General features: G+C 38.6%; 1 protein-coding gene across 5 annotated transcripts; it reads left to right on the top strand.

Moving 5' to 3' along the window:
* st3gal4 (ST3 beta-galactoside alpha-2,3-sialyltransferase 4) lies at positions 1 to 25,106 on the top strand. Of its 5 annotated transcripts, none has more exons than XM_086164374.1 (12): positions 1 to 276; positions 6,163 to 6,230; positions 9,613 to 9,684; positions 12,017 to 12,098; positions 12,424 to 12,513; positions 13,786 to 13,883; positions 14,309 to 14,372; positions 14,550 to 14,645; positions 16,082 to 16,271; positions 16,695 to 16,832; positions 23,262 to 23,414; positions 23,501 to 25,106. In XM_086164374.1, the coding sequence occupies exons 3-12, from the start codon at positions 9,663 to 9,665 to the stop codon at positions 23,588 to 23,590; spliced, it is 1,023 nt and encodes a 340-aa protein (XP_086020500.1). In that variant the 5' UTR covers positions 1 to 276; positions 6,163 to 6,230; positions 9,613 to 9,662; the 3' UTR covers positions 23,591 to 25,106. The 5 variants fall into 5 exon arrangements, with proteins under 5 accessions (XP_086020500.1, XP_086020502.1, XP_086020504.1 ...); XM_086164376.1 differs by having other exon boundaries at positions 4 to 276; positions 23,265 to 23,414; XM_086164378.1 differs by having other exon boundaries at positions 8 to 276; positions 23,265 to 23,389; positions 23,501 to 23,685.
* The last annotated feature ends 246 nt before the right edge of the window (positions 25,107 to 25,352 follow it).

Here is a 25,352-nt window from a genome sequence, read left to right as displayed (position 1 = left end):
GACACGACTAGAGGAAAGCGTTCCGATAAACCGCGATTCCTGCCTGCGAACTCCTCAGTCCGTACCCGTGGTTAACCGCCCGGTGCTACGCCAGCGGGACGCGTGTCGTTGTGTGTCCACGGGAGGCGTGTGTCTCGCCACCCCCCACCCCCTCCACGCAGTATTCGTCAAGGCAACGTGAACTTGGTATCAACCATCATTGTATATACGCTACGACCGCGTCGCCCCGCGGATTTAAACCGCAGCCGTGGCGCCGCTGGTGAGTAAAGACCGCTGGTGAGTGTCTGTCCGCGACGGTAACGGAGCGGTATAATCCGCGACACATATCGATAAATGGAGACAGCTGGTCTGATGTTACTGTTGCTTTGTACATGCCTGCCAGCGTATTATTTCTTCCTGCACGGACGTAGACGTAAGGTTCAACAAGGATGGAGACCGCTGGAAACCGTTGTGAACATAAAACTAAGTGAGAGTTTATTGTTCGCTCACTGATCACTGCCTTTCAATTTGACATGAAGTAGATTCGCTGTTACAGTGTTGCAGGCTAACCTGAGCTCCCTGGTCTCAACTCTTATCACTGCTTCTAATTGTTGCTGCTGATGGTTAAATTGCTATAAATGTACATATATTTCCCATTATTTATGATATGACTTGGTTGCAAAGTTATCAGAGAACTAGAACAAGATGTCACGGATGTGTACTTAGTTTGTAAACCCTCCCCTCAACTCGCTCAATGTCAAAACTTTGCAGTCTAGAGTTTTTTTTTTTAACATTGACAGGGCGGATTAATATTTAAATGTCATATATTTATCCTTATATGAATATATATCAAGAGTCAGAGGGGAACTTGTTCTAGCTGTGATTATAAAATCACTCCTTTTTTTCCTGCAAAAAATAATAAAAATCAGATATTTTCCCTGGTGAAAGTAAAATTCAAATGCATACTTAAGACTGGCACATTGTTTGCCAGCTTGACTTTGCTGTCACTTCATTAGACTCTCAACTAAACATGTTTGGTTTGATCCGGATTTGTTCAAACAAGCTGGTTGAAAGTTGTTTGGCCCTTTCTTGCAGCCAAGCACGTATCCTTGAATCACCCAGGTTCCAAGGTCTGGCTGTAAAACATTATTTTTATGATCTTTTCATTAAAGCATGTTTCCTTGTTTTCGTATTATTTGCAACACAATAGAAAAAGGGGCATCATGGAAATCTTCCTTGTCTTGAATTTGTTTCTTGTGGAAATAATTCCTTATTTGTATTTTTCATGGAAATACCCCTGATTTGTGTTGCTTGCCTTTACGTTATGTAACTCCCCAGGTTTGGTCTCAGGTGCCAGCCAAAAGTCGGCAGCGATCATTTCTCAGCACGAGGAAGAGCGTATGCAGTTTTTAAAGATTAGATGAATTGGAAAGGTCACAATATCGCTGCAGTTTTGTTCAACAGCATCATTCTTTATGTCCCCCAAAAAGTTCAAATAACTAATCAGGTCTTTGTTCCTGTCTGACTCCTGAACCCTGTGATATTCTCAGCTGGAAAGGGACATTATGTCATTGCCATAAAACACAATCATCTGGGTGAGAGACAAAAGTAAGGTTCTTAAACTTTAAGCATTGTGTTTCCACCTTTTAGAAGACAAGTACTTGTCCTTTCCTGGGAAACATAAGAAACCTCTGCTGAGAGAACTGGATGAAAGTTGCTGCAGTATATATTGCGTGTCATGTTGTCTCTACACATTGTCAAATTTTTAATGCAGCGCAGTCTTTTGGTTGGCAAATCGCAAGACGTTATGTTGCGACTAAAGATTTTTGGTGAGATATGATATTCTGTAACTGAAAAGCCATATCTCGCTTGCTAAGGAACACATCACGAGGTATCCCTAGCAGCTGCAAATAACTAGTTGGATTTTATAGATATAGGGGAGTTGGGGGCAATGGGTGCGGGTAACAGTTAAGACTGCAAATTTTACAATATCAAAGGAGATTAGGATCACATTTTTCAAGCCAAAACAATAGAGATGCCAACCACCATATAACTTCAGAGGGGAGGGAGACAACTTGTCACTTTTGTCTATATTCCAAGTACAGTTTGGCTAACTGACCAGGACCAAACGGAGAAAAGTGAGACTACAGAACGTCTCATTCTGAAAATAGTTCCTTTACAAATAGGGAAGTGAGAAAGGAGCAAATCCACATTGCATAATGGCAAGTGCAGGATAGATGGAGAGTATTGCAACACTGGTTATAGAGCAAAAATATAGATCTGATAAAGCAGGCAGGATGCATTAAAAAAAAGAAAGAAAATAGAAGATATGGACTGATCACTGCCTCCCAAAAAGGAAACTACATAAATGAAACAGTACAGCTGATTGTGATTGCTGGGCTTCAGTAACGGTAACTCATCATCATCATCATCATCACCGAGCACACACACGCACACCCCCAGGGTACACTTCACTGTACAGAAAGGTATTTAAGTTTAAACAAGTATTGCAGAGGCCATCGAAACTTGCCACATATATTTAAATAGAGCTTAAAATTCAATAAAAAGCATGAATTGTATATATTTAAGCCATTTATTTTGTTTCGTTATTTCTATAAGATGACATATTTGATAAACTAAATTAACTACAAACTAACACAGATAAAGTGCACAGCAGTCATTCATCCATTCGTCCATCCATCCATCTATCTAAATAAATGGATATAGTATTTCATGGTTTATATGTGTGTGTGTATATATATATATATATATATATATATATATATATATATATATATGTATATATATATGTCTATGTAAAATATGGCACAACATGGTGGAGCAGTGATCATTGCTTCGGCCTCACAGCACGAGGGATTCTGGTTCGATTCTGACAAGGGGACCTTTCTGTGTGAAGTTTGCACGTTCTCCCCGTGTCTGCGTGGGTTTCCTCCGGGTTCTTTGGTTTTCTCCCACAGTCCACAGTCCTCCTGCAGCAGGTTAATTGGAAAAAATTTCGAAAATGAGAGAGTAAATATTGTCTGTCTTTGTATGTGGCCCTGCGATTGACTGGTGACAAGGCCAGGGTGTACCCTGCCTTCACGCTTGACAGCGTGGATAAGCTCCAGCACCCCCCGCAACCCTTAGTGCAGGATAAGCAGTAGAACATGTATGTATGTATGTTTGTATACATATATATATATATATATATATATAAACCATGAAATACCTCAAAACTGCCAACAAGCTCTTTGCTATCTAATCATCATTACATACACAAACAAAAAAAGGGATTGTCTTGAATGATAAACTCTCTTGAATGCTAATTCCTGTGTGGATACAGGTGATTGTCAGTGATACTAGAGCATCTGGGTGTGAGATATGTTATGGGCAGGGTGAGATAATGTGGGACCTTTTGATTTAATCCAGGTAAAGAGGTGTTTACTCACAGTGTCAAATAACCTATATATCAGTATAAGAAACCAGATTGGAATTTGCCAGTATCTGAATCAGGAGCTCAGAAATGACATCAATCAGAAATTGGAGCATATTTGTTGCATTGTTGAAAAAAAAGAAACTTTGGGACTTAGCTGGGATTAGATGCATTTTAATATAAATGATAGATTAAGTCATTGCCTTAGTGTAGCCCCATACTCTTTATTTTAGAAGTTTGGAGCAAAGAGTATAATGTACAGGGGGAAGCCAGTTTATAAAAAAAAATAAACTTGCAGGGACTCACCATGTCACATCTGTTGAAGCCTTTATGGCTGCAATTTCTTCATAAAAGCGGTCAAAATGCTTCAAATGGGAACCAGATTTAGCTCTTCTGACTGGATTAAAATCCAGGATTATGTATTTCAGAGGTCATTTTCAATTGTGAGCAGAGCTGCGAGCCCCCCCCCGAGTTGGTTGAGAGAAACTGCATGGAAGGTCAAATGGGTTTAAATTGGAAGGTCATTTTTTGTGATCGCTTATAACAGTCCTGTTGTCATGTTTTTTGTCTTGTACTAACCCTATTTAGAACCAAGCCAATTACTCATAATAAATATATTTGGTTCTCTGTGGCCTGAGGCTATGAATGGTGTAAGAACATGTCATCAACACCACACTGCGTTCCTTTTTGTAATATTTTTTCAGAGCACTTTGCTTCAGTGTGTCTTTATTATCAAGTTAAATTTCTGTTATAAAGATATATAAAAATATGACGGATGCCATTCAGGTTTTGGGCCACACCTTGCTATACAACAATCTATCTTTTTTATTGGAGAATTAAGTTCAAGTCTTCGAGAGTAAATTATCAGTCTTGGCTTCATATATGACACAAATTATATTCAAAATGACTTTTGTTTAATATTTTTCCCTAAATACTCACAAAAGTCCAACTGTCTCAGTTGGTAGAGTGGGCGTCCCTCCAAATAGTAGATTTGGTTTTTCGATTCCATGCTCCCCCCTGTCTGCATGTCAAAGTGTCCTTGGACAAGATGCTAAACCCCCAAGTGTGCTGGTCTTGCTTAGCACATGGCAGCTCTGCCACCATCAGTGTGTGATTGTGCGTGTGAATGCTTTGTAGTGAGAAGTGCTTTAAAACCACACGGTGTGAAAGCACTATTTAAGATGAGACCATATTGGTAACAAGACTTTTTTATTGTCATTGTGTATTGGATAATATGAATTCACACATTCTGTTTACTGCTTGTGAACATGTTTTTCTCAGCATGTGGTCAAGTTTAGCCACATTTTCAGAATGACCTTACATGGATATGATGTGGAATTGAAACCCTTCGATAGTATTAATGGTTTATCTGAGGAAACAGTATGTTGCAGAAAAAGGAAGCTGTAACGCCCTTGAAGGCACTGTCCTATCTCAGTGTTGAGGTGTGGTTGCCTGTTGTTTTGCTCTTGAAAATAAAGCCAAAATAGTAATTATGATTAGCCAGACCTCTTTATCCTATGGTAGGGAAATATTCTGTAAAGGCAATCAGCTTGCGTGCTGCTGTCAGAGATCCAATTGTGTAACATCACATAATATTAGCATTAAATAGTCATTTGTGATCAGTGAGTTGCGAGATATCAGTGGGTGCTTGCCTATTCTTTGCCCGCTGTTGGATGACATGATTTTGATGAAATGTCGTTATTTTTGCCCTTCACTGGTTTATTGTTGACAACAGAGGCTGTTTATACTGTGTGCAAAAAAATAAAGGGAACACTTAAACAGCACAGTGTAACTCCAAGTGTCCCCTTTATTTTTTTGAGCAAATCTGTCAAATCTCATGACATTGCTTTTTACATTACCTGGATAAAAATACATGCAATTATTATTTGTTTAAAGCAAACTTGCCTCTCAAACCCCATTGGAAAGGTTTATGATTTGAATCAATGAAGCCATCAGTATTAATTGTCTATCAAAGCTAAGTTTGTACAATACAGCCTGCTCTTTTTAAAAAGGAGCATTTAACCAAAACGTTTTCCCATGGAGTCATTTTGCTGGAGTCGCCCATCATAGTGCCATTCTGTGCACATTCCTGACACATCTTTAATCACTCCAGACTTTGACTAAGTTCTTTCAGTGTTCAGTCTGCTTTTTCTTTTGTGATCTAAAGTAAGAGACACAGAAAAGCTTTACTTGGGTGAGCGGTTGTTCTGGCAGATCTAAATCTTTCTCTGCCGTTGCTATGTCGATCTCAGTCGGCCTGCGCACATCACACTGCGCAACAATTACTTCCCCTGGTGCCTCCTCCCCCTCTCACACTGTATCACACTCTGTCAGCTAATGCACTGCTCTGCTCTTGCCGGTGGTGTCTATGTGTGGAAGTAATGATGTGCCTTCTGTGGCTCCTGGGACTCATTCTCCTTTGAGCTTTCATGAAATCCAGCTGTCAAAGGATCCATTGTCAAGTGTCTGATGCAGGCCGAATGACAGGAATATATACGTGGCACTGGAATAATGAAGTGTTGCTCAAAGTGATAAATGTAGCCGTTGTTAAGTTAGTTTATTTACTATAATGCAACTTCAATTATTTCCTTTTTCCCTTTACAATATCCTACAGCCTATTACACTGCAACCGTTTGTCTAATTTTTGTCACTTTTAGAATTAATTCAATTATTTGATACAACATGATTGTTTGCCTCTTGTTTACTGTAGCGTGCACCTTTGTCTAATTGTGGTCTGCTTTTACCACCAGCACAAGCACTGAGTCATAGCACCTCAGACCATACAAGATGCACTCACAGGAAATGGACGAAGGAAAAGGTAAGGCACTTCATCTCCTGCACCTGCATTTTGTGTCAGTAAATCCTTTTTTCACGTATCTTCCAATTAGAGTTTTGTTTGTGTTGTGAAAAGTTAATCAAGACTTATGTGGACTAGTTAGTAAATGGATATTTTGATCTTATATTTTTTGATTCAGTAATGAAAGGCTGTTATAGTGGAAAAAGGGAAAGTACCAACCGGGACAGCATGGTGGTTCATTTGTTCCGTGCTTCTGTCTTACAGTAAGAAGGTTTCTGGTTCATATCAATAGGGCTTTTCTGTTGTTCCCTTTTCTGCATGGATTTCCTCCTGGTTTTCAGTTTTCCTCCAACAGTGCAAAAACATGCAGTTTTTCACCCAGATATGCCCAATTGCCCAGATATGTGAGTGAGAGAGGGAATGGTTGTATGTATCTATATGATGTGTGAATGAGAGCGTGAACGGTTGTGAGTCTCTATATGTGTTTGATTGGTAACCCGTCCAGGGTAAGCCCTGCCTCTTGGCCAATGACAACTGGGATAGCCTCTTGCCTCCCCTGCGTGCAGGATAAGTGGAAGAAGATGGATGGATGGATGGATGGATGGACCAGTAATTGTAAAATCTGATACCTTGACATGAATGCCTCTGATAAAAAAGAAGAAAATCTCTTTTGAGCATTCTTCGCAAATTATGTATCTGTAAATTCAATTTCCCCTCATTATATTCCCTTGATTTCAAATTCCTGCTAAAATACTGTAACTGAAATAGCTCCTTTTGAAAATTTGCATCAGCAACATTGGCTGAAAGATATTATCCAATTATATGCACAGCCACAAGTTGAAAAATAAAAATCTGAAAGACATAACCTTGAAATTTAGCAAGAAATTGACTTCAAAATACCAGTAATCAAATTACCTCATAATGTGGAAGTGCGTAAAATAATCCAGGCAATCTGCATCTTCTGCAAGGAATCAATGGAAAATTGGCCAAAAATTGTCAGAAAAATTTAGAAAGACAATTCTTGAGAAACTTACCGGAGGCATTTCAAAATGAAAAACATAAATATATATGGATAACGTGGAATGTTTCTGAATGCTGTGTTACATGCTTCTCCTCATGGACTGAATATTGAGTAATCAAGAACTGTATTGCTATTGACAAATGTTCCCTTTTATCAAAAAAAATACAATCATGTAAGGGTGTGCAACATATTGAAACACAACATGTATTAATATTATTCAAATTCCTGAAGCTGGGATTTTCTGTCGAAAGTTAAACCTTACACATTATGTCATTTGGAGTGAAAAATGCCCACACCAACACACACCTTATCCTAATGCAATGCAACAGGATTTGTTTATTGTCTTGTTAAAAACAACATCATGCATTTTTATCCATGTGAAAAATTTACTATGAAAGTTACTTCCATACTTGAAGTTACTTCCTTACTACCAAAGCCATTATATGGCAAGTCCGGGGAACATCAGTCACATTCATGTGGCTTCCTTTGCTGTCACTTACATCAGGGATGATTTGGCATGAGAGGTTTTACATTACACTTGTTGCAATGTAAAGATTTCATGTGCAGACATGTACCTCTTAAAATAGATATTCAGCTGTGTGTTCTGTTAGGTTGCTGCCGATATCCAGAGCTGATTTGGCTGTAAAGCGCACTCAGGATCTGGCACTGACTTGTGCAAATCCTTGAGTTTGGATAAGCTGTGCATTGTGCATTAGATATTATTCAGATGGGAGGGGGGAGGTTGATAGGAGATGTTACATGAATTGTCTCTCCAAAGTCCATGGGTCTATGAGGGTGAGGGTGTAGGACTAGAGGGTGAGGGGGTAGGACTAGATTCTGTAAAACAAGCAGTCTTGGCACAACTGTGTCTATTCCAATGGCAAAGCTAAAGTTGTCTTGGTACACTGATTTAAATAGATATTTCTTCTATGTTAATGTGATCTAACCAAACCAAATGTGTGTGTAATAATGATAGTAATATTATTTTAATACAATTGAAAATGGACTATTAATAATTGACATAGTATAGCAGTGGTTATCAGTTCTGCCTCACAACAAGAAGGTTCCAAGTCCAGTCCCGACAGAGGGCCTTTCTGTGTCGTGTTTGCATGTTCCCCTTGTGTCTCCAGGTTCTCAGGTTTCCTCCCACCGTCCAAAAACATGCACTAGGTTCATTGGAGACCCTAAATTGCCCAGGCATGTAAATAGGACTGTGAATGGTTGCATGTCTCTATATACAGTATGTGGCCAGGTGATCGAGTGGTCCAGGGTGTGCCCCAGCGACCCAGAATTCTGGATGAGCACTTTTAATAATAATTGAATGGTAATGTTTTTATTCATTTCTGAAACTGATATAAATATAGCAGATGATATTAGATGAGGATTTTATATAGTTGTATATATAGCAAGCTCCTGAAATGAATCACATGGGAATATCACAGCAGACTTTGTGGTATAGGGAAATATGCATAATTTACCAAGTAATTTGTTTAACACTAAGTAAGATGAAACTCATGATTAAGACCCTTAGCTACAAGACTGTTAGAGGTTAGTCACATTAATCCAACAGAGTTAAATGTGAATGTTATTGTAAGCGCATCACCCCTAAATTACAAAGGGCATTCAGCCATATGTCACCAGTGTCTCACGCTCTCTCTCAGAAGGCCAAAGCCTGATGAGATCCTTTAATACACGGTGGGAAAAGTTTCCTGCTTATGAAAGAACCTGTTTCCTGATTTTTTGTGTGTGATAAATTTTCCTGGAACAATTACCTCTTTCCTGTCAAATTTACAAATGGATTTTATCGGTTTTTGTGCTTCTGTGTATCACACACTTTGCCGCAAGTACTGCGACTCTCATATTTGAATGTGTTATTTCCCGTGCGCCTGTACAAGCACTGTATATTTTTGGTGATGGCACAAGTTAAATTAATGCTTGATGCGCCCCTGAAAGGGCAGAAATATTTACTTTCAGATCAACTTTTTTTTATGAGTGGCACATGGTACAACCGCTACATCTGCTGGCTAAATTATAAATAAATAAATGTTAAGTGATACCCCTGCCGCTGCTTGGGTTTGCTTTGTAGCTCTTTATTTTTTTATATATTTTTTTGTATTTTTATTTCCGTTTTCTCCATCCATGGATTTCACTTCCTCGAAACCGCTTGTTTCTCTGCCACACTCAGTCCCTCAAATGCCAGCTGAGATAAGCTGTTGCGTTTGGATTTGAATAGAATGCATTTGCATTCAGTCTTGCCACACACCAAAGTTATTTTTCTGCAGGTATTTCCATGCTGATATGCTTCTCAGAGGTGGAGGATGGTATAAAACAGTTAAAATGAAAGTGGAAATAATTTTGTCACATCTCCATACCCTTCACCAGGATAGCCTCATATACTGAGTAGACATGAGAGGACCGAGGAGCATCTGAAGATGTCCCAGAAGACAACAAAAAGTAAGTTCTATGCACAGTATACATATTTTTTAATCAAATGTTCAACTTTTGTTCTGGCTTGTCATGGATTTGTCAAAGTGCATTTCTCTTTGTTTTTCATGAATTAAAAGCAGACTCATTCCCAACACCAAGCAGAGCTTGATTGTGTGGAGTGATGTACCTTGAATTCTTTTTTTAACAGAAAATCAGCGTGTTGTTTCTGGTGCTGGCAATTTAGTGGCTCACTGCATGTCAGCTTTAATTTGCTTTGCATTTTTTTGGTACATTGGTTGTAGGCTGCTTAGCTGGATAGGATTTTTCCACTTTGCCATCATATGAGTCTAAAGTAGTTTTGTGTGTTTCTAGCCAAATATCAATGTTGTGCCGTGTGCAGTTGTGTGGTTTCACATAGACAGCTCAATCTTACTGACAAAGGAATTGATTTGAAAGTATAAACAGGAAAATAGGGTTATGCGTAATGCTAGAATCTTGAAAGAATAATGCTTTGGTCACAGGTGTCCTGAATATCCAGTTTTCTTGCTGAGTGCATCATTTTGTTTTTATGAATATGCCAGTGGTAGTGTACAACATCATTATGGAATTTTAGATTGAAGTAAGTGAAGTCATTGCGAATACTGCAAATAGAGGTACACATAATGATTTGCTTGTAATGACAGAACCAAGGCAGTTAAACTGATGAAAAAAGCAACTTATTTGGAGTGAGGTGACATTGTGCTGGATCTCTTGGCCTACTCCTCGAAGTTCGACATTTCTTTTTATCTTCACTTAATGCTCAGAACAACCTGACTGATCTCACTGCCTAGAGGCATTAAAAAGTACAGCACTTATATGAAAGTTGTGAGGCAAGTGGTGAAATACTCAACATTAGTAAAGCCAAAAGCTCTAAAGCTTTGCTCTGGTGTAAAACATATTTTCAGTGAAGCAGATTAATTGTAACACGAAGAATGTTCCATATTATTGAACATGAGTGTCCCACTGACAATTTATGTGAATTGTTTCGCTTTTTCCCCATCAAACCTAGTCCAATGTTTGGGACATGCAAACTCTCGAAAGTTAAAAGTAACAGCCACATACTGCTTAGGATTGTTGTCCTATAATGCAGTCCAAAGCAGATGAAGCATGGCTGCAAGAATAATCAACCTTTTTTTAAATAAAATATTATATTTATAAATACTAATGTCCTCAAACAACAATTGGTGTTGAGCCATCTAATGAAACACATGTTGCGGATACAGGAGTATTAATAAGTATGCAAATTCTGTGGTATCACTACTCCAGCATGACGGACCTCTGCAATGACTGCAATGAGTAACGCGTCTGTACTGACTACCACTGTTGTTCAGATGCCCGGGAGCCAATGAATATAGTTTATGGGCCAGAAAAATACAGTTTATTGGCAAGAAACCAAAAAATAAAAAAAAATTGATATTCAAATCAAGAATAAATAGTCAAATGCAATACCTGGTTGGTCTTGACAGGCCCAAGTTGGTGAAACTACCCATGAAAATCAAAATGAAACAATGGCTTTATCTGTTGTGTTACTTTCACACACTCTGAAAGTGTTTTTTTTTTTTTTTTGCTCATTTGTGAAAAACAAATGTGGTTCACATTGAAATATGTTCTCAAGGGATTTTTTTGACCGCAGTGCGAAGTTTGTGTGGTGAGTTGTTAGGCAAATATAAAATGATTGTATTACGTGCCAACTTGACTTGACAATCATACAATCATATATACATATACATATGCATTTATATGTGCATAGGGGGTTTACACACAGATACCATGGTGAAAACGCCTGCACTTGAAAGTACACAAAGTTAAATGTTATTTTTTGTTTTTTTGTTTTTTTTTTGGACAGAGCCAGCCAATGTGTTTACCCTCCGAGCTAACATATTTAGAGGTGATGTCATGCTGTAGTAATGGTAGAAGCTGAAGTAGAAGCTTAACACATTTTACCTCACACAGATGTCCATTCATGAAGGTACATGCGTGTTCAAAAATGACCTGTAAAATGAAAAAAAAAAAAAAAAAACTATTATGATTCTGCTTTATACATCTACACTCAACTGGTACTTTCATTTGTGAAATTTGTACCACTTGGATTGTGCACAGCATTTAAAACTGTATTTCAGGTTTTTAGTCAAAATATTTTATTTTATTTTTCATATCAAATTGTGATAATTGTTAAATCATAGCTTAGACCTTAGTATTAAGTCTTTTAATGTCCATTAACTTGTTTTCTCTTAGAGTCTCAACAAGAATGCGTTTTCCCAAATTGTTTTTGCCCTAATTTTATCCATTTATGTATTTTTTTTTTTCCATCTGACTCCAGCATGGTGCCTTAGGCTTCTACCAGTTCTCCTGTTCTTCATCTCCTTTGTCATGTACTACTGTTCCTATGCCATACTGCAGAGGTAAATACAGAACAATTTCTTTTCCTTTTTGCTTAGTCTTAGCCTTTTCTTCACGATTGCTCTGGTATTGAGGTCATTTCATTAAAAAATGGCCATCTCTGTTAAAAAGTAGGCTCATGAGGTCTGTGAAGTGCTGAGTCACTAAAAACTTAGAGAGGCAATCCCACCCAGCGGTCGAAGCTGCTGGTCAATTTAGGCCCTCACACAGACACTTTTGCACTTTTTTCAGGGTTCTGGAGCCAGTTACTGGCACACTGTGTCTTTTATAAATTCAGCAGCGAAGTTCATGCCAGTTGTGGTGATTGTCTGTGTGTCTGTCTTTCAGTTATGGAGGCACCAGTAAGTCTCTGAACAGTAGCAAGTTGCTGTGTGGTGGCTGGCTAACACAGAAGAAGTGGGAGAGCCTTAACTTTAAGTGCGTAATGGCATGTCTGCCTGTTTTTTTCTCTGACAGTTTGGAGGGTATGATGGCCCATTAAGGGAGGGTGGTATGCCAAGATTTTATTTGAACAAAAAAGGTGCCAGGTCCCCCAAAAACTGCTATGGCTGGCCTTTACTACTCATAAGAAAACTTGCTTTCCTTTTTGTGAGTTGGAAGTTACACACACACGTATGCAAAAAATGCAAATATTGATTACACTGCATCTACATTTCAAAGGGACGTTTTGGTAATAGTTTGAAAACTATTATGCCAGATGGAGGCTTTGAAAAAGCTCAATTTTTACAGGCAGTCAATACACTTTTTATCCTGTAATCACAGTCGTGAACCCCCTCTTATTTATTTTCTCAAGCATTATTCTCAGTTTATTCGGCTGTATATTTACTGATGATCTTTTTGTGTTCTCTTCCCTCGAAATGCTATAGAGTTTCTATTGTTGGGCTCTCGCTCATCCTCCATCCAGGTCACTGTTTATTTCTATGTCCTTTTGAAACACTCTACAGCCGCCCTCTGGCCTTTAAAACATCAAGCATCATCATAACCCCCTTGTTTACTGCTTTAAAAATGCAGAAGATATACATCATGGTCTCTTTTTGACTGTTCTCATGTTTCAAATTACAGTCAAAGGGAGGGCTTCCAGGCAATCACAGTGACATTTCACTAATTAGTCTCCTCCCCCAGAGATTCATTCAGATCCCCTAAGGAGAACTAGCAGGCTCATGAAGGTAATAAATGTCTGAGCGACTCACTGTCAAAGACAGTAGGTCATAAACAGCTGGAGCCTAAAGTTAGTGAACACAGAAAAACAACTGTTTTACTTATTACAACCTGCCACATTTGTCTCACTCCATGGGCTCTGTGAATGTTATTGTTTTCGTTTCCCTCTCCTCAACAGAGGCTTGCCAACAGAGGATTTTAATAAGGGAAACTGCTTTTGGATGACATCATGTAAATGGCTGGTTTGCTTACAATAAGTCTGGTTTACCTGCCTAATAGATAACAGAACACGGACCAGTAAGGCATAATTACGAAATTTTTAATCATGAAATATTCCATCTGCCAGCATATATACCGAGCGGTTTGGCAGTGAAGTCGGTATTGTCCATTGTGTGGATTGATCATGATGAATACCCACAAAATATATTTTTTTCCCCCTTCAATCTTGCTGTCTTCTCACCTCATTTATAACCTCCTCCCTCTCTGGCTGTCACATAATTTCGTAATTCTTTCTCTAAATTTCTCATGCAGCATTACCAGGCAGACGCAGCTCTTCCTGAAACTGGATGATTTCTTCTGGCGGGAACATCTGTCAAACTTGGCGTTACCTTATGGCATGAAGGGCAGTGGTAAGCTAATGCCGTATTAACCCCTATCCTTTCTCCATGTCTGTAAGTCGACATTATTGGACATTTATGCAAGTGCAAAAATCGCTCTTTGTACAGTTCATGTTCTGTAAACTTTCCTTTTGAAATGGAGTCATATTCCATAACCAGTTCTTCAGTCACCCCTTCTTCAAGATGCATTATAGATGAGCAGAACTCAGACAGCATCGACAAATTATGCTTCATGCCCTTTATGATGTAGCGCTTAATAAGCACATTTCCAGGTTGGATGGTATGTTTTTTTATTGACATACCGTAATAAGCACTGAAGATCAGATCAGGTTTTTCTTAACCCTTGATCCATCCATCTATCCATTGATGCCAACTGCCACTCTGTTTTCTATCAATATCACATTTTAAATTGCTCCTTTCCATGCATTCCCTCCCAGAACTGCAGCTACTGAAAGTTCTTGCTGTAACAGCCAATTACAATGTACCAGCCCACATCGACAAGTAAGTGTGAGCACGCTCTAAACAGGGATGCATGTTAAACTGAGCATTGACCTCCCTCTATTTAAGCACAGTTCCGTATTTGATTCTAAAATCGATGCACATTAATAGAAAAGAACGTCTAAAATGTGTGTATTCTCTGTGCGCGTCTTGTGTGTGATGATGTGCGCTTCTCTCCAGCCTTGAATGCAGGACCTGTGTGGTCATAGGAAATGGATATGCCATTAAAAACAGCTCTTTGGGAAGCATTATCAACAAATATGACGTGGTCATTCGGTAAGTATAAGATAAACATCGCATTAAAATCAAGTTTGAGGTTTGCATGTCAAAGGTCACCCGTTGTTTATTTCTATTTACAGAAGTACAAATACAAATTAACCACAAATTAAATACTCTTCCTCTGCATCTTGTGCTGACCAGTTTTGTTTTAGAGGTTTGCTAAGAGTGATTAGGACCAGACAGAGTCATTAACAAAATGATGGGGTTAAGTTTTTTCTTTTCTCTTCTTTTCTTTTCTTTTCTTTTCTTTTCTTTTCTTTTCTTTTCTTTTCTTTTCTTTTCTTTTCTTTTCTTTTCTTTTCTTTTCTTTTAAATGAAGGAAAACCAGTTCAGTCAACACAGGACCAAATGCAAACTGCAAATCTGGCTTTACAGCCTTGGAATGAACACATGCATTCTGAGTTTTTATAAGCCTCTTTCAAACAGCCAGAATCTGGCCTGGCCACAATGCATTTTTCTCCTCCATCAAGCCAAACCAACTCCCTCCCTCCCTTCGTTCTTCCCTCCCTCCCTCCCTCCCTCACATCCCTCCCTCTCTTCTCAGAAAGCTAATCAGTCCCTGGCCAAGTTGAGTAAGGTTATTGATGTTCAGGATTCAGTGCATGTCTCAGAGTTTGGCAAGATTGGACTGTTCTGCCTTAGTAACACAACCTGTTACTTCTTAATCTTGTGAAAATGAAAGTTTATAAAGCATAAACTTATCATATATGCAAACTATGTCTTACTCTAATGGTGGTTGGTTGTGTTCTATATGTTTTGGAATAAAGGCAGCCGAGGAAAGGGGCATAATATACTGTAGTATTAGAGTATTCCCAGTCCAATGTTCAAGTCGTAATCCCAACTACCAAAATGCTGGAGAAAACAAATATCTCTAAAAAAATTTTGATTAAGTGCATCCTGAAAGTTTCACAAAATGGAAAGCAGATTTATTTGAGACATCAAGAACGATTGGGAGGTTGACAGAGCGCTTGCCTCTGATATGTTATGAAATATGATGAAGTGGTTTTTATGAGCCAGAAAACTGTGCAGATGTGACAGCAGGAATCCATCTTTTGCTTGAATCAGCATCGTATTAATTTGACAATGTTCAAACATTGTCAGACACAAGTAGATGCTTTAGTTACCTGTGTTTTTTTTCACTGCTCAGCCTTTTACTGGCTATACAAAGGAAAGTTGTTCTTGAGGTTAGTATACTATAACCTCAAGAACAAGAACAACTTTCCTCTAACTGTTATAGAATAAATAATTTTTCAGCATATTTTTTATGTAACTTTTACATGAGTGCATCTTTTGAGTTGGCTAAATAAATCTTGAATTACTCAAATTAAGGAAGACCTCTAATAACATTGGTTTCCATTTATTTTGCTTAGCTATCAAGTGCGATAGGGGTTGAAACTGCTATCTATGAAAACTATATCCTGTTTGGATTTCAGGTTGAACGATGCGCCGGTGAAGGGCTATGAGGAAGACGTGGGAAATAAGACCACCATGAGGTTTTTCTACCCAGAGTCAGCCTCTTACAACCCAGGACTGCACAATGAGCCCGGTACACTCATGGTCCTGGTGCCTTTCAAACAGCAAGACCTACGGTGGCTCAAAGAGATCCTTTATAATGAGAAGAGGGTTTGTTTGAAAATGCACTCTCACTCAGTCTCTCTCTCTAACACACTCACACATACACACACACAAACACACATATGCATGCCATCCCACACTGTCGTGATCTTACTAATGTAAACACACTCCTCGTAGCTTCTCTCACAGTCTTTGCCATCCATCCGTATCAGGAATAAGTACTTAAAAAGTTTGCATTCAGTGAAGCCATTGCTTCTCATACTTGAATTAAGTTTCCATAGCAGACATACTTTACACTGTTGCTCCTGGGACTTTCAGCCTCCTACTGCTAATAGTTGCAGGGTCATTACCCACTAATTTGCACATTGCCTCCAAACATGATGGAGTCATAGTTTTTGCAATTCTGTTTTTTGTCCTTTCACTCTCCCTTCTTCCTAGTAACTTATCTGTGTGTTTATATTTGCACCCAAGGTCAGGAAAGGCTTTTGGAAGCCCCCTCCTCAAATCTGGCTGGGCGACATCAGTAAAATCAGAGTGCTGGACCCCCACTTTCTGCACCAGACTGCAAAGAGACTGCTGCAGATCCCTTTAAACCCCAAGAATAGACAGGTAAGCGTTTGCTTCCCTTTCAACTTTTACAGAATCATGATGCTGCTGGTATGGAAATCAAGGTTTTTGTGTCAGAAGGTTAGTTTGAAGTCACTGCTAAAGAATCTTCCCAAAGCTTCAGCATTATCTCTAGTTATGACAGTCTTAAAACTATTGTTTGAAAAATGTGGCTGCAATGCTTCTTCTGTGCTGCAGCTCATTAATACTGGACATTGCTGGCATTCTCAGCTGCATTTTTTTTCGCTGGAGCTGTTTCTGTTGTTTGTTCCCTATCTGTCATACCTCCCTTTTTGCTATTTTACCCCTCACTGCCTTCCACATGAACGTTAACAGGGTCGGACGGAGCATCTGCTGATCAGCCGCAGCTCATGACTGATTCACTCCAAATCTGTAATAAACTGTTTATTTGAAGGAACAGTTCTCACAATTTGTAGCCAGGTTAGTACTAATTTTACACAGGCAAACACTGCAAAGTTTGATGAAGATGAGCTTTTGCTTAGCATCCTGGCATCTCATTATAAGATAAGCTCCCCGTGTCTTTAAGCCTACAAAGTGAATCTCTAGGGAATAATTAGATCCTGAAGGAAAGCCAAAATGTTTTAGACACTTCAACTAGATGCTCGTTTATAGGAAGAGACAGCTTCATTTTTTTCTTCTCTGTGGAGCTGATAATTGTAAAAATGGACTGTGCAGGAAACGTAATCAAACAAACTTATGTAATGGTGATTGTGCAACAAGAAAACGCAACCCTTGACACTTTGCGTTGCAGGTCATTGATTTGTATGAAAACTGGACTTGAAAATCCTTATTGGACCTGATGCTCCAGTTTTAAGACTGTTACTCATATATAAGTGCTATTGTTTGACAGGATTTCAAAGTCAGATGTGTGTATAGTGGGGATCAACCTTGATGTTGGCTAAAGTCGAGTCTTGTTTTGGTTTTGCTTGTTGCTCTCTCTTGAGCACTTTTGTGTCAGATAGTGGGGGGGGGGGGTTACCCTTTTTGACTGCAGTTCAAACACAACTGGCTGGTGCATGAGAAGAAGAAGCAGTGGGAAGGCAGCAATCCTACAGGCGAGCAGCGGGCTCACCCGACAGGAGCTCTGCGCCATCTGTACAGGCTGAATGGCTAGTTCCAAGAGGAGGAAATTGATGGGCAGGACGATAATAAGGAAAGAGTGATGAAGCTAAAGAAAAATATGGACCTTTCGAATGTACAGTTTGCCGAGTCAAACATGTTTATACTTGATGTAAATTCTTTGTGTTGCAAACATTTTTAACAGTGATGGAAAGCTCCAGCAGGGTGGCACGGCGGCACCGTGGCGCAGTGGTCCGTGCTTCTGCCTCACAGCACGACGGACCCTGGTTCCCTGGAGTTTGCATGTTCTCCTGTGTCTCGGCGGGTTTCCACCCATAGTCCAAAAACATGCAGAAGGTTAATTGGAAAAAAATTGGGGAAAATTGGCCTGCTGTGTGAAGAGAGTGAATGGTTGTTTTTTTTTTTTTTTTATACTTGGCCCTGCGAATGACTGGTGACTAGTCCAGGGTGTACCCGCCTTTCATCAATGGCATCCCTGCAACCCTAAATGTAGGATAAGCAAAAGATGAAGGTTGGAAATTCCTGTAGGATAAGGAATCCAATGCCCTTCCCCTTTTTTTCTGTCCTTGCCCCAAGGTATAAGCCCCGCAATAATAGGCAAGGAAGCCTGTAGATCCATATTCTTATTTACACTGCTTCTTCTTTTTCTTTCTCTTTTTTGCTTGAAAGGCACATGTGCATAGGGATATAAATCTCACATGTTCATGCTACTTTTCCCCCCAAACAGTCACGTGTCAGCCCTCAGAGGCCTGGCTTGCAGTGGTGACAGCATGCAGTCCTCCGTCGCCTCTGCTCACCAAGGTTCCATGGGCCGGTTCCAAACTATGTAGGGCTCTTGTGTTGGTCCATGTGCTGGTGACCACATGAGGCTAATACACACAGAATGTCAGCTGCAGGCAAGAAGGGAGGAGGGCTCAGTAGTTTCTGAATTAAAGAAACCAAAGTTGTCCAATGCTTATTGAAATAGCAAATATATCTGCTGCTGGGGCATTTAGGAGAGGGCCTAGGAATCAAGCAGGATAAAGAGAGAGGCTGTCGTTAATTTTTTTAATCAATGCTGTGATAGTTTTTAGAGTAGTTCTGACTGTAACTCTGGTTTACGTGAATATTTAGATGTTTGTTTGTTCTCATAAGTACAAAAACATCTCATACCTAAAGGGAATACAAGTACTTGAAAGGTTTGTTCTCCATTGATTCTTGATTAATCTAATAGTGACATTTTGATAGATTGTCAAGCAAGACACTGGAACGTTCTATGCAGGCAAGATGTTTGTTATATATATATGTGTGTATATATACATATATACTGCTCAAAAAAATAAAGGGAACACTTGAACAACACAATGTAACTCCAAGTCAATCACACTTCTGTGAAATCATAGTGTCCACTCAGGAAGCAACACAGATTCATTTTGACTTGTTTTAAGGACATCACATCAAAGTTGGATCAGCCTGGAGTTTGTTTTTACACTTTAATTTTGAGTGTGATTCCTAATCCAGACCTCCATGGTTGATACAATTGATTTCCATTGATAATTTTTGTGTGATTTTGTTGTCAGCACATTCAACTGTGTAAAGAGCAAAGTATTTCATAAGAATATTTCATTCATTTAGATCTAGGATGTGTTTTTTAAGTGTTCCCTTTATTTTTTTGAGCAGTGTATATACACACACACACACACACACACACACACACACACTCACATACACAAACACACACCTATGCGTAAAGGCAAATACCAACAAATGCTCACCCATATATGAACCATTCATACACTTGTCTGAGTATAGTCTCCAAACGTTGGAAGCAAAAAATGCAGTCTCTCTTGCCAAACTCAATGTAATAGTTGTTTTCTTGCCAAGTTTTATATGAGTGCATTGATGCATACACACGGAATCCAGAACTTGTGGCTCTAGATTGTGTGTAGATGACATGATATAGATGAAATACAGTATATTAACCGTGTGTGGGGTTAAGTATAAGCTCCAGACTGATTTTTCTATTAATTTTCTGCATTTCAGTCGCCTTGTCTCCACTGTCCATGTTTGATATAACATGAAATCTTGAAAGATGTCTCAATTCCTTCGATGCCTCTCAAGGAGATGTCAACAGACAACATACAGCAGACTCAGCATGCTTTTATACATTCATATATTCGTGCATAGGTTCATACAATGATGGCATTGTAGGTTTTTGCAGACCACCATTCACTCACAAGAGCAATTTGGGTTCCAGTGCTTTTCTCTTACATACATTGAGAGTCTCTGGAATTAATTAGTTGTCAAATAAAAATGTCTGCTATTCTGTTATTCCTGTATCCGCTGTATCTGCCTTTGTTGCTTATGAGTTGAAAGGCTGAACATAGAACACACTGACCTGATCAGAAATAATCGTACTGCTGATCTAATAGTGACACCCCTTGTGCTTTGACAACTAAGAAAAGACAGACCCCCCCCCCCCCCCCCCCATTCCTCCCTGAATGGGGCAAAGTCTGTTCAAAATTCAAATCAGAAGTAATTCAGCATACAGTCAGTGACTGAATTATTACAAATTAACACCACGGCATTTACAGGAAATGATCATGTTGAATAGTTTTTACTAGTCCTCAGGTATCTTCTAACAGTAACAATGCTGGATGGTTAGCAAGTCACATAAATTGTAGCTATTGATGTATTTGGGACAGAAGCTAATTTGGCTAAAACGAAATGTATTTTGAAAAAAACAAATGAACTATAGGCCTCTGGGTGCGTGATTTAGTACAATCATCCCTTTTCTTTCCAAAGGTATGCATTTACAAGGTAATAAAAATAACTTAAAAGAAGGATTTTTTTTTTACACTTCAACTAATTTGCTGTTGCTCTCCCACTGCACTTTGGATTGAAATGAAGGCTTCCACATTGGGCTCGGCATTTTTGTTTGGGTTAAGATTAGAATTCTCACAGAATACTCAAAAATAACCCCATCACAGGGGGAGAGAAGACTTCGCAAAACTTGTTTTTGTCTCATTTTTTTCTCAATCATAGGAAGAGCAAACCGAGAAAGTGGATCAACTCAAATCAATCTTCTCTGTGAAAGAGGGCGCTTCAAGTGTGCTCTGCATTTAAAAGGAAAGAAAAAAGAAAGAATACAGTCGCTTGCTTTTAGTTTAGTCCGTCAGCCAACAAGTTTTCAAGTCTTGGGATTAAAGTTAAAGGGTCATGCAAACAGTGAGGTCTGGCTGGAGGATGTGGACCCTTATCAATGCTGGTATGCACACAGGTGTTTGGCAATAGACATTTCAGTATGACACAGAGCTCCAGCAGCGGGAGCCTGACAAGAACTACGGTCTTAAAGGAGGCTACTGAGAAAGTGCAATACTTTGAAAGTGGATGGAAAAAGATTCTCTTCTTGTCTCATGTGGAAGTGATTCTCCTTCGTGCCCCTGTGAACATAGATAATCATTAACAGAGTCATGGGGGGGGGGGGGCAAACAAAACTGGGAAATTTCTGAGAACAAGAGTCCAAAAAAGCACACCAGGGACAACAGACCAAACATGCCTCTTCTCATTAGACCTTGCATTAGTATTACATTTTTTTTTTCTTCCCCACATGGTCAAAGGATGTCAGATGCTTGTGTTTTTTGGGTTTTCTTTTTCTTTTCCGCTTTTTAGCAATAGCATTTTACAAGTTTACAACAGTACTCTACTAAATTGTATTTTAGCACTGATCTCCTTATTGAATTATTTTTTTTATAGAGATACTCAGAGAAAGACTTGAGATGACTGATTTAGTTTAACTACCAACAAGTTTGTACTCTATAAAACCTACCATTTTATTTATTCTAGAAAAAGGTTGGGTGATCAAATTATTCAGAAACGGCTTCAACAAACCCAGTGGGACAACAGTCAATTTCCAGAAAGTCATTTATTAATTATCAAACAGATTCAGGGCAGATTTTTATTAAAAATCAGTTTTGGTTTACGATGAGGTCCAACTAACAAAATGTCAGCATGAAAAGACCCTCAAATTTCATATTTCTGTGGGAGTTATATGCCTGTTTGAACCCTGGGCGCCCGACAGATTACCACATAATGTGTAAAGAACATTTTATCACCAAATGGTCGCCCACATCTCGCCACAGATGTCACGACTCACAATCCACCAGAGCACAGCATGTGTACAGTATTAGTATAAAGCTGGATTCCTCCTGGGTTTGATGAACAAAAGACTGATCAGAATCTGTGAAGTTTTGAAACTGACCAACGCATACAAATGGTTAATCCCAGAAAGGTTGACAATGTCAGGTGTTATTCAGTATTATGTGTCACATTGGGATGTGATGACTATTTTCAATCATCGTGTGGAGTCGTATAGTTTGTCAGTCTGTGTTTATTGAGGGTATGAGAGTTTTTCAGAGCGGTCTTGAATTTTCTTATTTTTGTTGCTATGTTAATAACAATAATATTTTTTTATAAACTAATCCTTTTTTTCCCCCTTTTATGTAACCTTTGTTTCCTTTCAGTTAACACCATATTCCTTTCCTCACTTTGTAAGTCTGGTTAAAAATGACTTTGTATATAGAGTTCCAGCACTTTTCTACTGTTCATTCTCTTTGTCCCACATGTTTTTAACTTTTAAAAAAGCTGGAAAATAAATGATAAATCCAACTCTTCACACATGGTTGAGGATTGAGTCAGTTGTGGAACATCGCAACCAGAACATACATTTTCTTTTCTTTGTGAAATGTAATATCAACAGTAGGGTTTGTAGCCAACTTTGAACCCTCTGTTACTCAGTTTCAAACAATTGAGCTGAGAAGAACAAACAATGGCAGCACAGAGTCGTCTTGCCGAATTGAAAAATAGAAATTGTAATACTAGACTGAAATATTACCAGAATGTATATTTTGATTGCCTGATTTAAGCCTGTGGTCAGTAGAGTGGTTTTATTATCGTAAAGTCTCTGGGAGGGAAGAGATGGTCATTCTTATTGGCTTCTATTACCATCTAGTGGTGAGATGGAATTCTGTGCTTTACATAGTTAGCCACTTCAAGGCAGTGCTAAACATACAGTATATTGGTCGTTTGTACTTCCTATCAGTGGTAATGAGAATAGCTCTTTTATTTGGACTTGTAACACAAATTAATGCCATCTTGAAGGAATCATTCCCACATACAGTGTATTGAATAGAAAAGCAGAGCGTCAATGGTTTTTCTAGTGAACCAATGGTTTGGTAATTTTTTATAAGAGAATGAAGCTATTTCGGTTCCAGATTTTACTGGGCTTTTCACAAATTGGTCTCAGGAAACAGTCATTTTTAGTTTGCTGTCATTAGGTTTCGTTTGTTTCAGAAGCCAGTGCATCCTACCACGGGTATCCTCGCTGTGTTTGTTGCTCTAAACTACTGTGACGAGGTCCACATAGCTGGTTTTGGATATCCAAATTCAAAAAACCAAAGGCTCCCCATCCATTACTATGGGTATGATACCATGAGGTCCATGAAGGTACAAGAATAAATGAAAACAAAGTCTCTCATCTTCTGTCCTTTTTGTTGCATGAATACTGATGTGCATTTTTCTCTCTCTTTCAGAACTCTTATCATGACCTCAATCATGAAGCTGAAGCCTTAAAACGACTAGAGGATTCAGGTGCCATTATATACCTGCACCCGCATTTATGATACTCACTCAGAATTTAAAAAAAGAAGAAAAATTAAAACAAAAAAATAAACTCTCCAGCACGATTTAGTTTGAAAACAATCTACAGTCATATTCTATTTGAAATTTGCGTCATCTGCTGTGAGAATCATTTTATGAGGTCATTATTCGGGATATTACTGTCACTGATTTGACTGTTGAGAGCATTTATAGCCCCTACACCTTTTTTTTTTTCAAACTGGAAGACTTCTGTGCCAGGTATAGTATAAAAGCACATTGGAGGGTGGAAAAGAATGGCACTAAAGGCACTGGATAATTGCTCATGTGATGATACATTATTGAATATTAAGCTAATGTCATTTTAATATCTTATATAGAGATCTGGCCTGGGTTACTCAAAGAAAGACATGAACACTCTCAGAATGCATGGAGAGTGGATCACCAAGGATGTCTCAGCCACATTAGGTCACATTCCCAAAAACTGTAAACCCAAGTATGTCCTGGACCACGCTGAAGGGCTTCGCAATCATTTGTAGTGCTCTGTATCAGTGAAAGTAAAAGTGATTTGCATTGTAGCATGGTAGGTTGAATACAGAGGAAGGTTTGCAGAACTTCTCTCATTTTCTCTTGGTGTTTTTAGACAGGAGATGCTCATACATCAATTTGAAGGTGATGCAGACATTTGAAAAATAAGTATGAGATCAACACCATGCATTGTACTTAATCTGATGTCTCTCTTTTAATCTCTATGCAATTAGTGTAAACATCATAATCCAATAAGATCTTCCCAACAGATTAACACTGTCCAAAGAATCAAAGGAAATTATATAGGGCTGCTATGTGTCACTTTTTCTACAATTAGAGCAGCTTTTAGTTTGTGAAATGTGAGTACATTCTTTCAAAACACCACTTTTTGGAGTTTGGAAGAAAAGATCTGACAACCAGAGGACACGATGTTAATGTTAGTGAATCATCTGAAGTGGATCATCATTTCAAGCCAGTGGGTTCCTCCTGACATGTACATATTAATCATGACAATACATGTATGTCGCCACCAAGTCGATGAATGCGGTCACATTCAAAATTACCACCAGCCACTGAAGTAGCCATGACCAGTCAGTGTAATGTTGTAAGACTAGGACAAGCGCACGCACTTAATTATGCATTTTAAAAATGAAATCAGCGGGTTAATTTCTATTTCGACTCTAGTTTTACATAGTACAGAATGAAAGTAAAATGTTTTGTTTCTTCTGTAATTTTGAACTATTTTCCAAGTCTAATAATACTAGTAGGTGTTTTGGAAACTGCTCTTTTGCTATCAATACTATGGATTTTCTTCTGCATATGTGAAGTAGTTTTACTACATTGTTGAAAACAATTCATGATGCTTAAGAAGGTGTTAATGAGTCAATGTGATGTGAATTCTTTCTTTGGTGACTACATACACCTGTCAGGGGAGTAATTTTCCTGCTGGTTTAAAATGCCTAATCTTTAATCAAACATTAGAAGGTTCAAAAAAAAAGAGAAAAAAAAAAATAGGAAACTGCTTTGCATCTCCTGGGGAGTTTTTGTATAATTTAATATTTACTTACAATTGAGGTAGTGGCTCAGTTGCCTTTAATTCAAGTTCCATCAAAAAATTTGCATCTGAACTTAATTGAAAATTGCAATGCTTTCTTGTCCAGCAGAATCATATCATTATATGGGGCTTGTGCATCTTTATTAGGCAGCTTCAAACTGCTGCTTGAATGAGGCCTATATCCTTCTCCGATTTTTGTGCTATAA

The sequence above is a fragment of the Fistularia commersonii genome, chromosome 18, assembly GCF_037954325.1.
Source record: "Fistularia commersonii isolate RoL2024-O1a breed Wild chromosome 18, RoL_Fcom_v1.0, whole genome shotgun sequence".
In the NCBI taxonomy this organism is placed as follows: Eukaryota; Metazoa; Chordata; class Actinopteri; order Syngnathiformes; family Fistulariidae; genus Fistularia; species Fistularia commersonii.
Note: the sequence above shows the minus strand (reverse complement) of the source record. Positions and strands in the feature narration are given on the sequence as shown.

Excerpts from the sequence above, each read along its gene's own strand:
- st3gal4 (XM_086164374.1), top strand. The coding sequence starts at position 9,663 with ATGTCCCAGAAGACAACAAAAA. Across the intron at positions 14,646-16,081 it reads AAATATGACGTGGTCATTCG|GTTGAACGATGCGCCGGTGA; the intron begins GTAAGTATAAGA and ends TTTGGATTTCAG. Across the intron at positions 16,833-23,261 it reads TAAACCCCAAGAATAGACAG|AAGCCAGTGCATCCTACCAC; the intron begins GTAAGCGTTTGC and ends CGTTTGTTTCAG.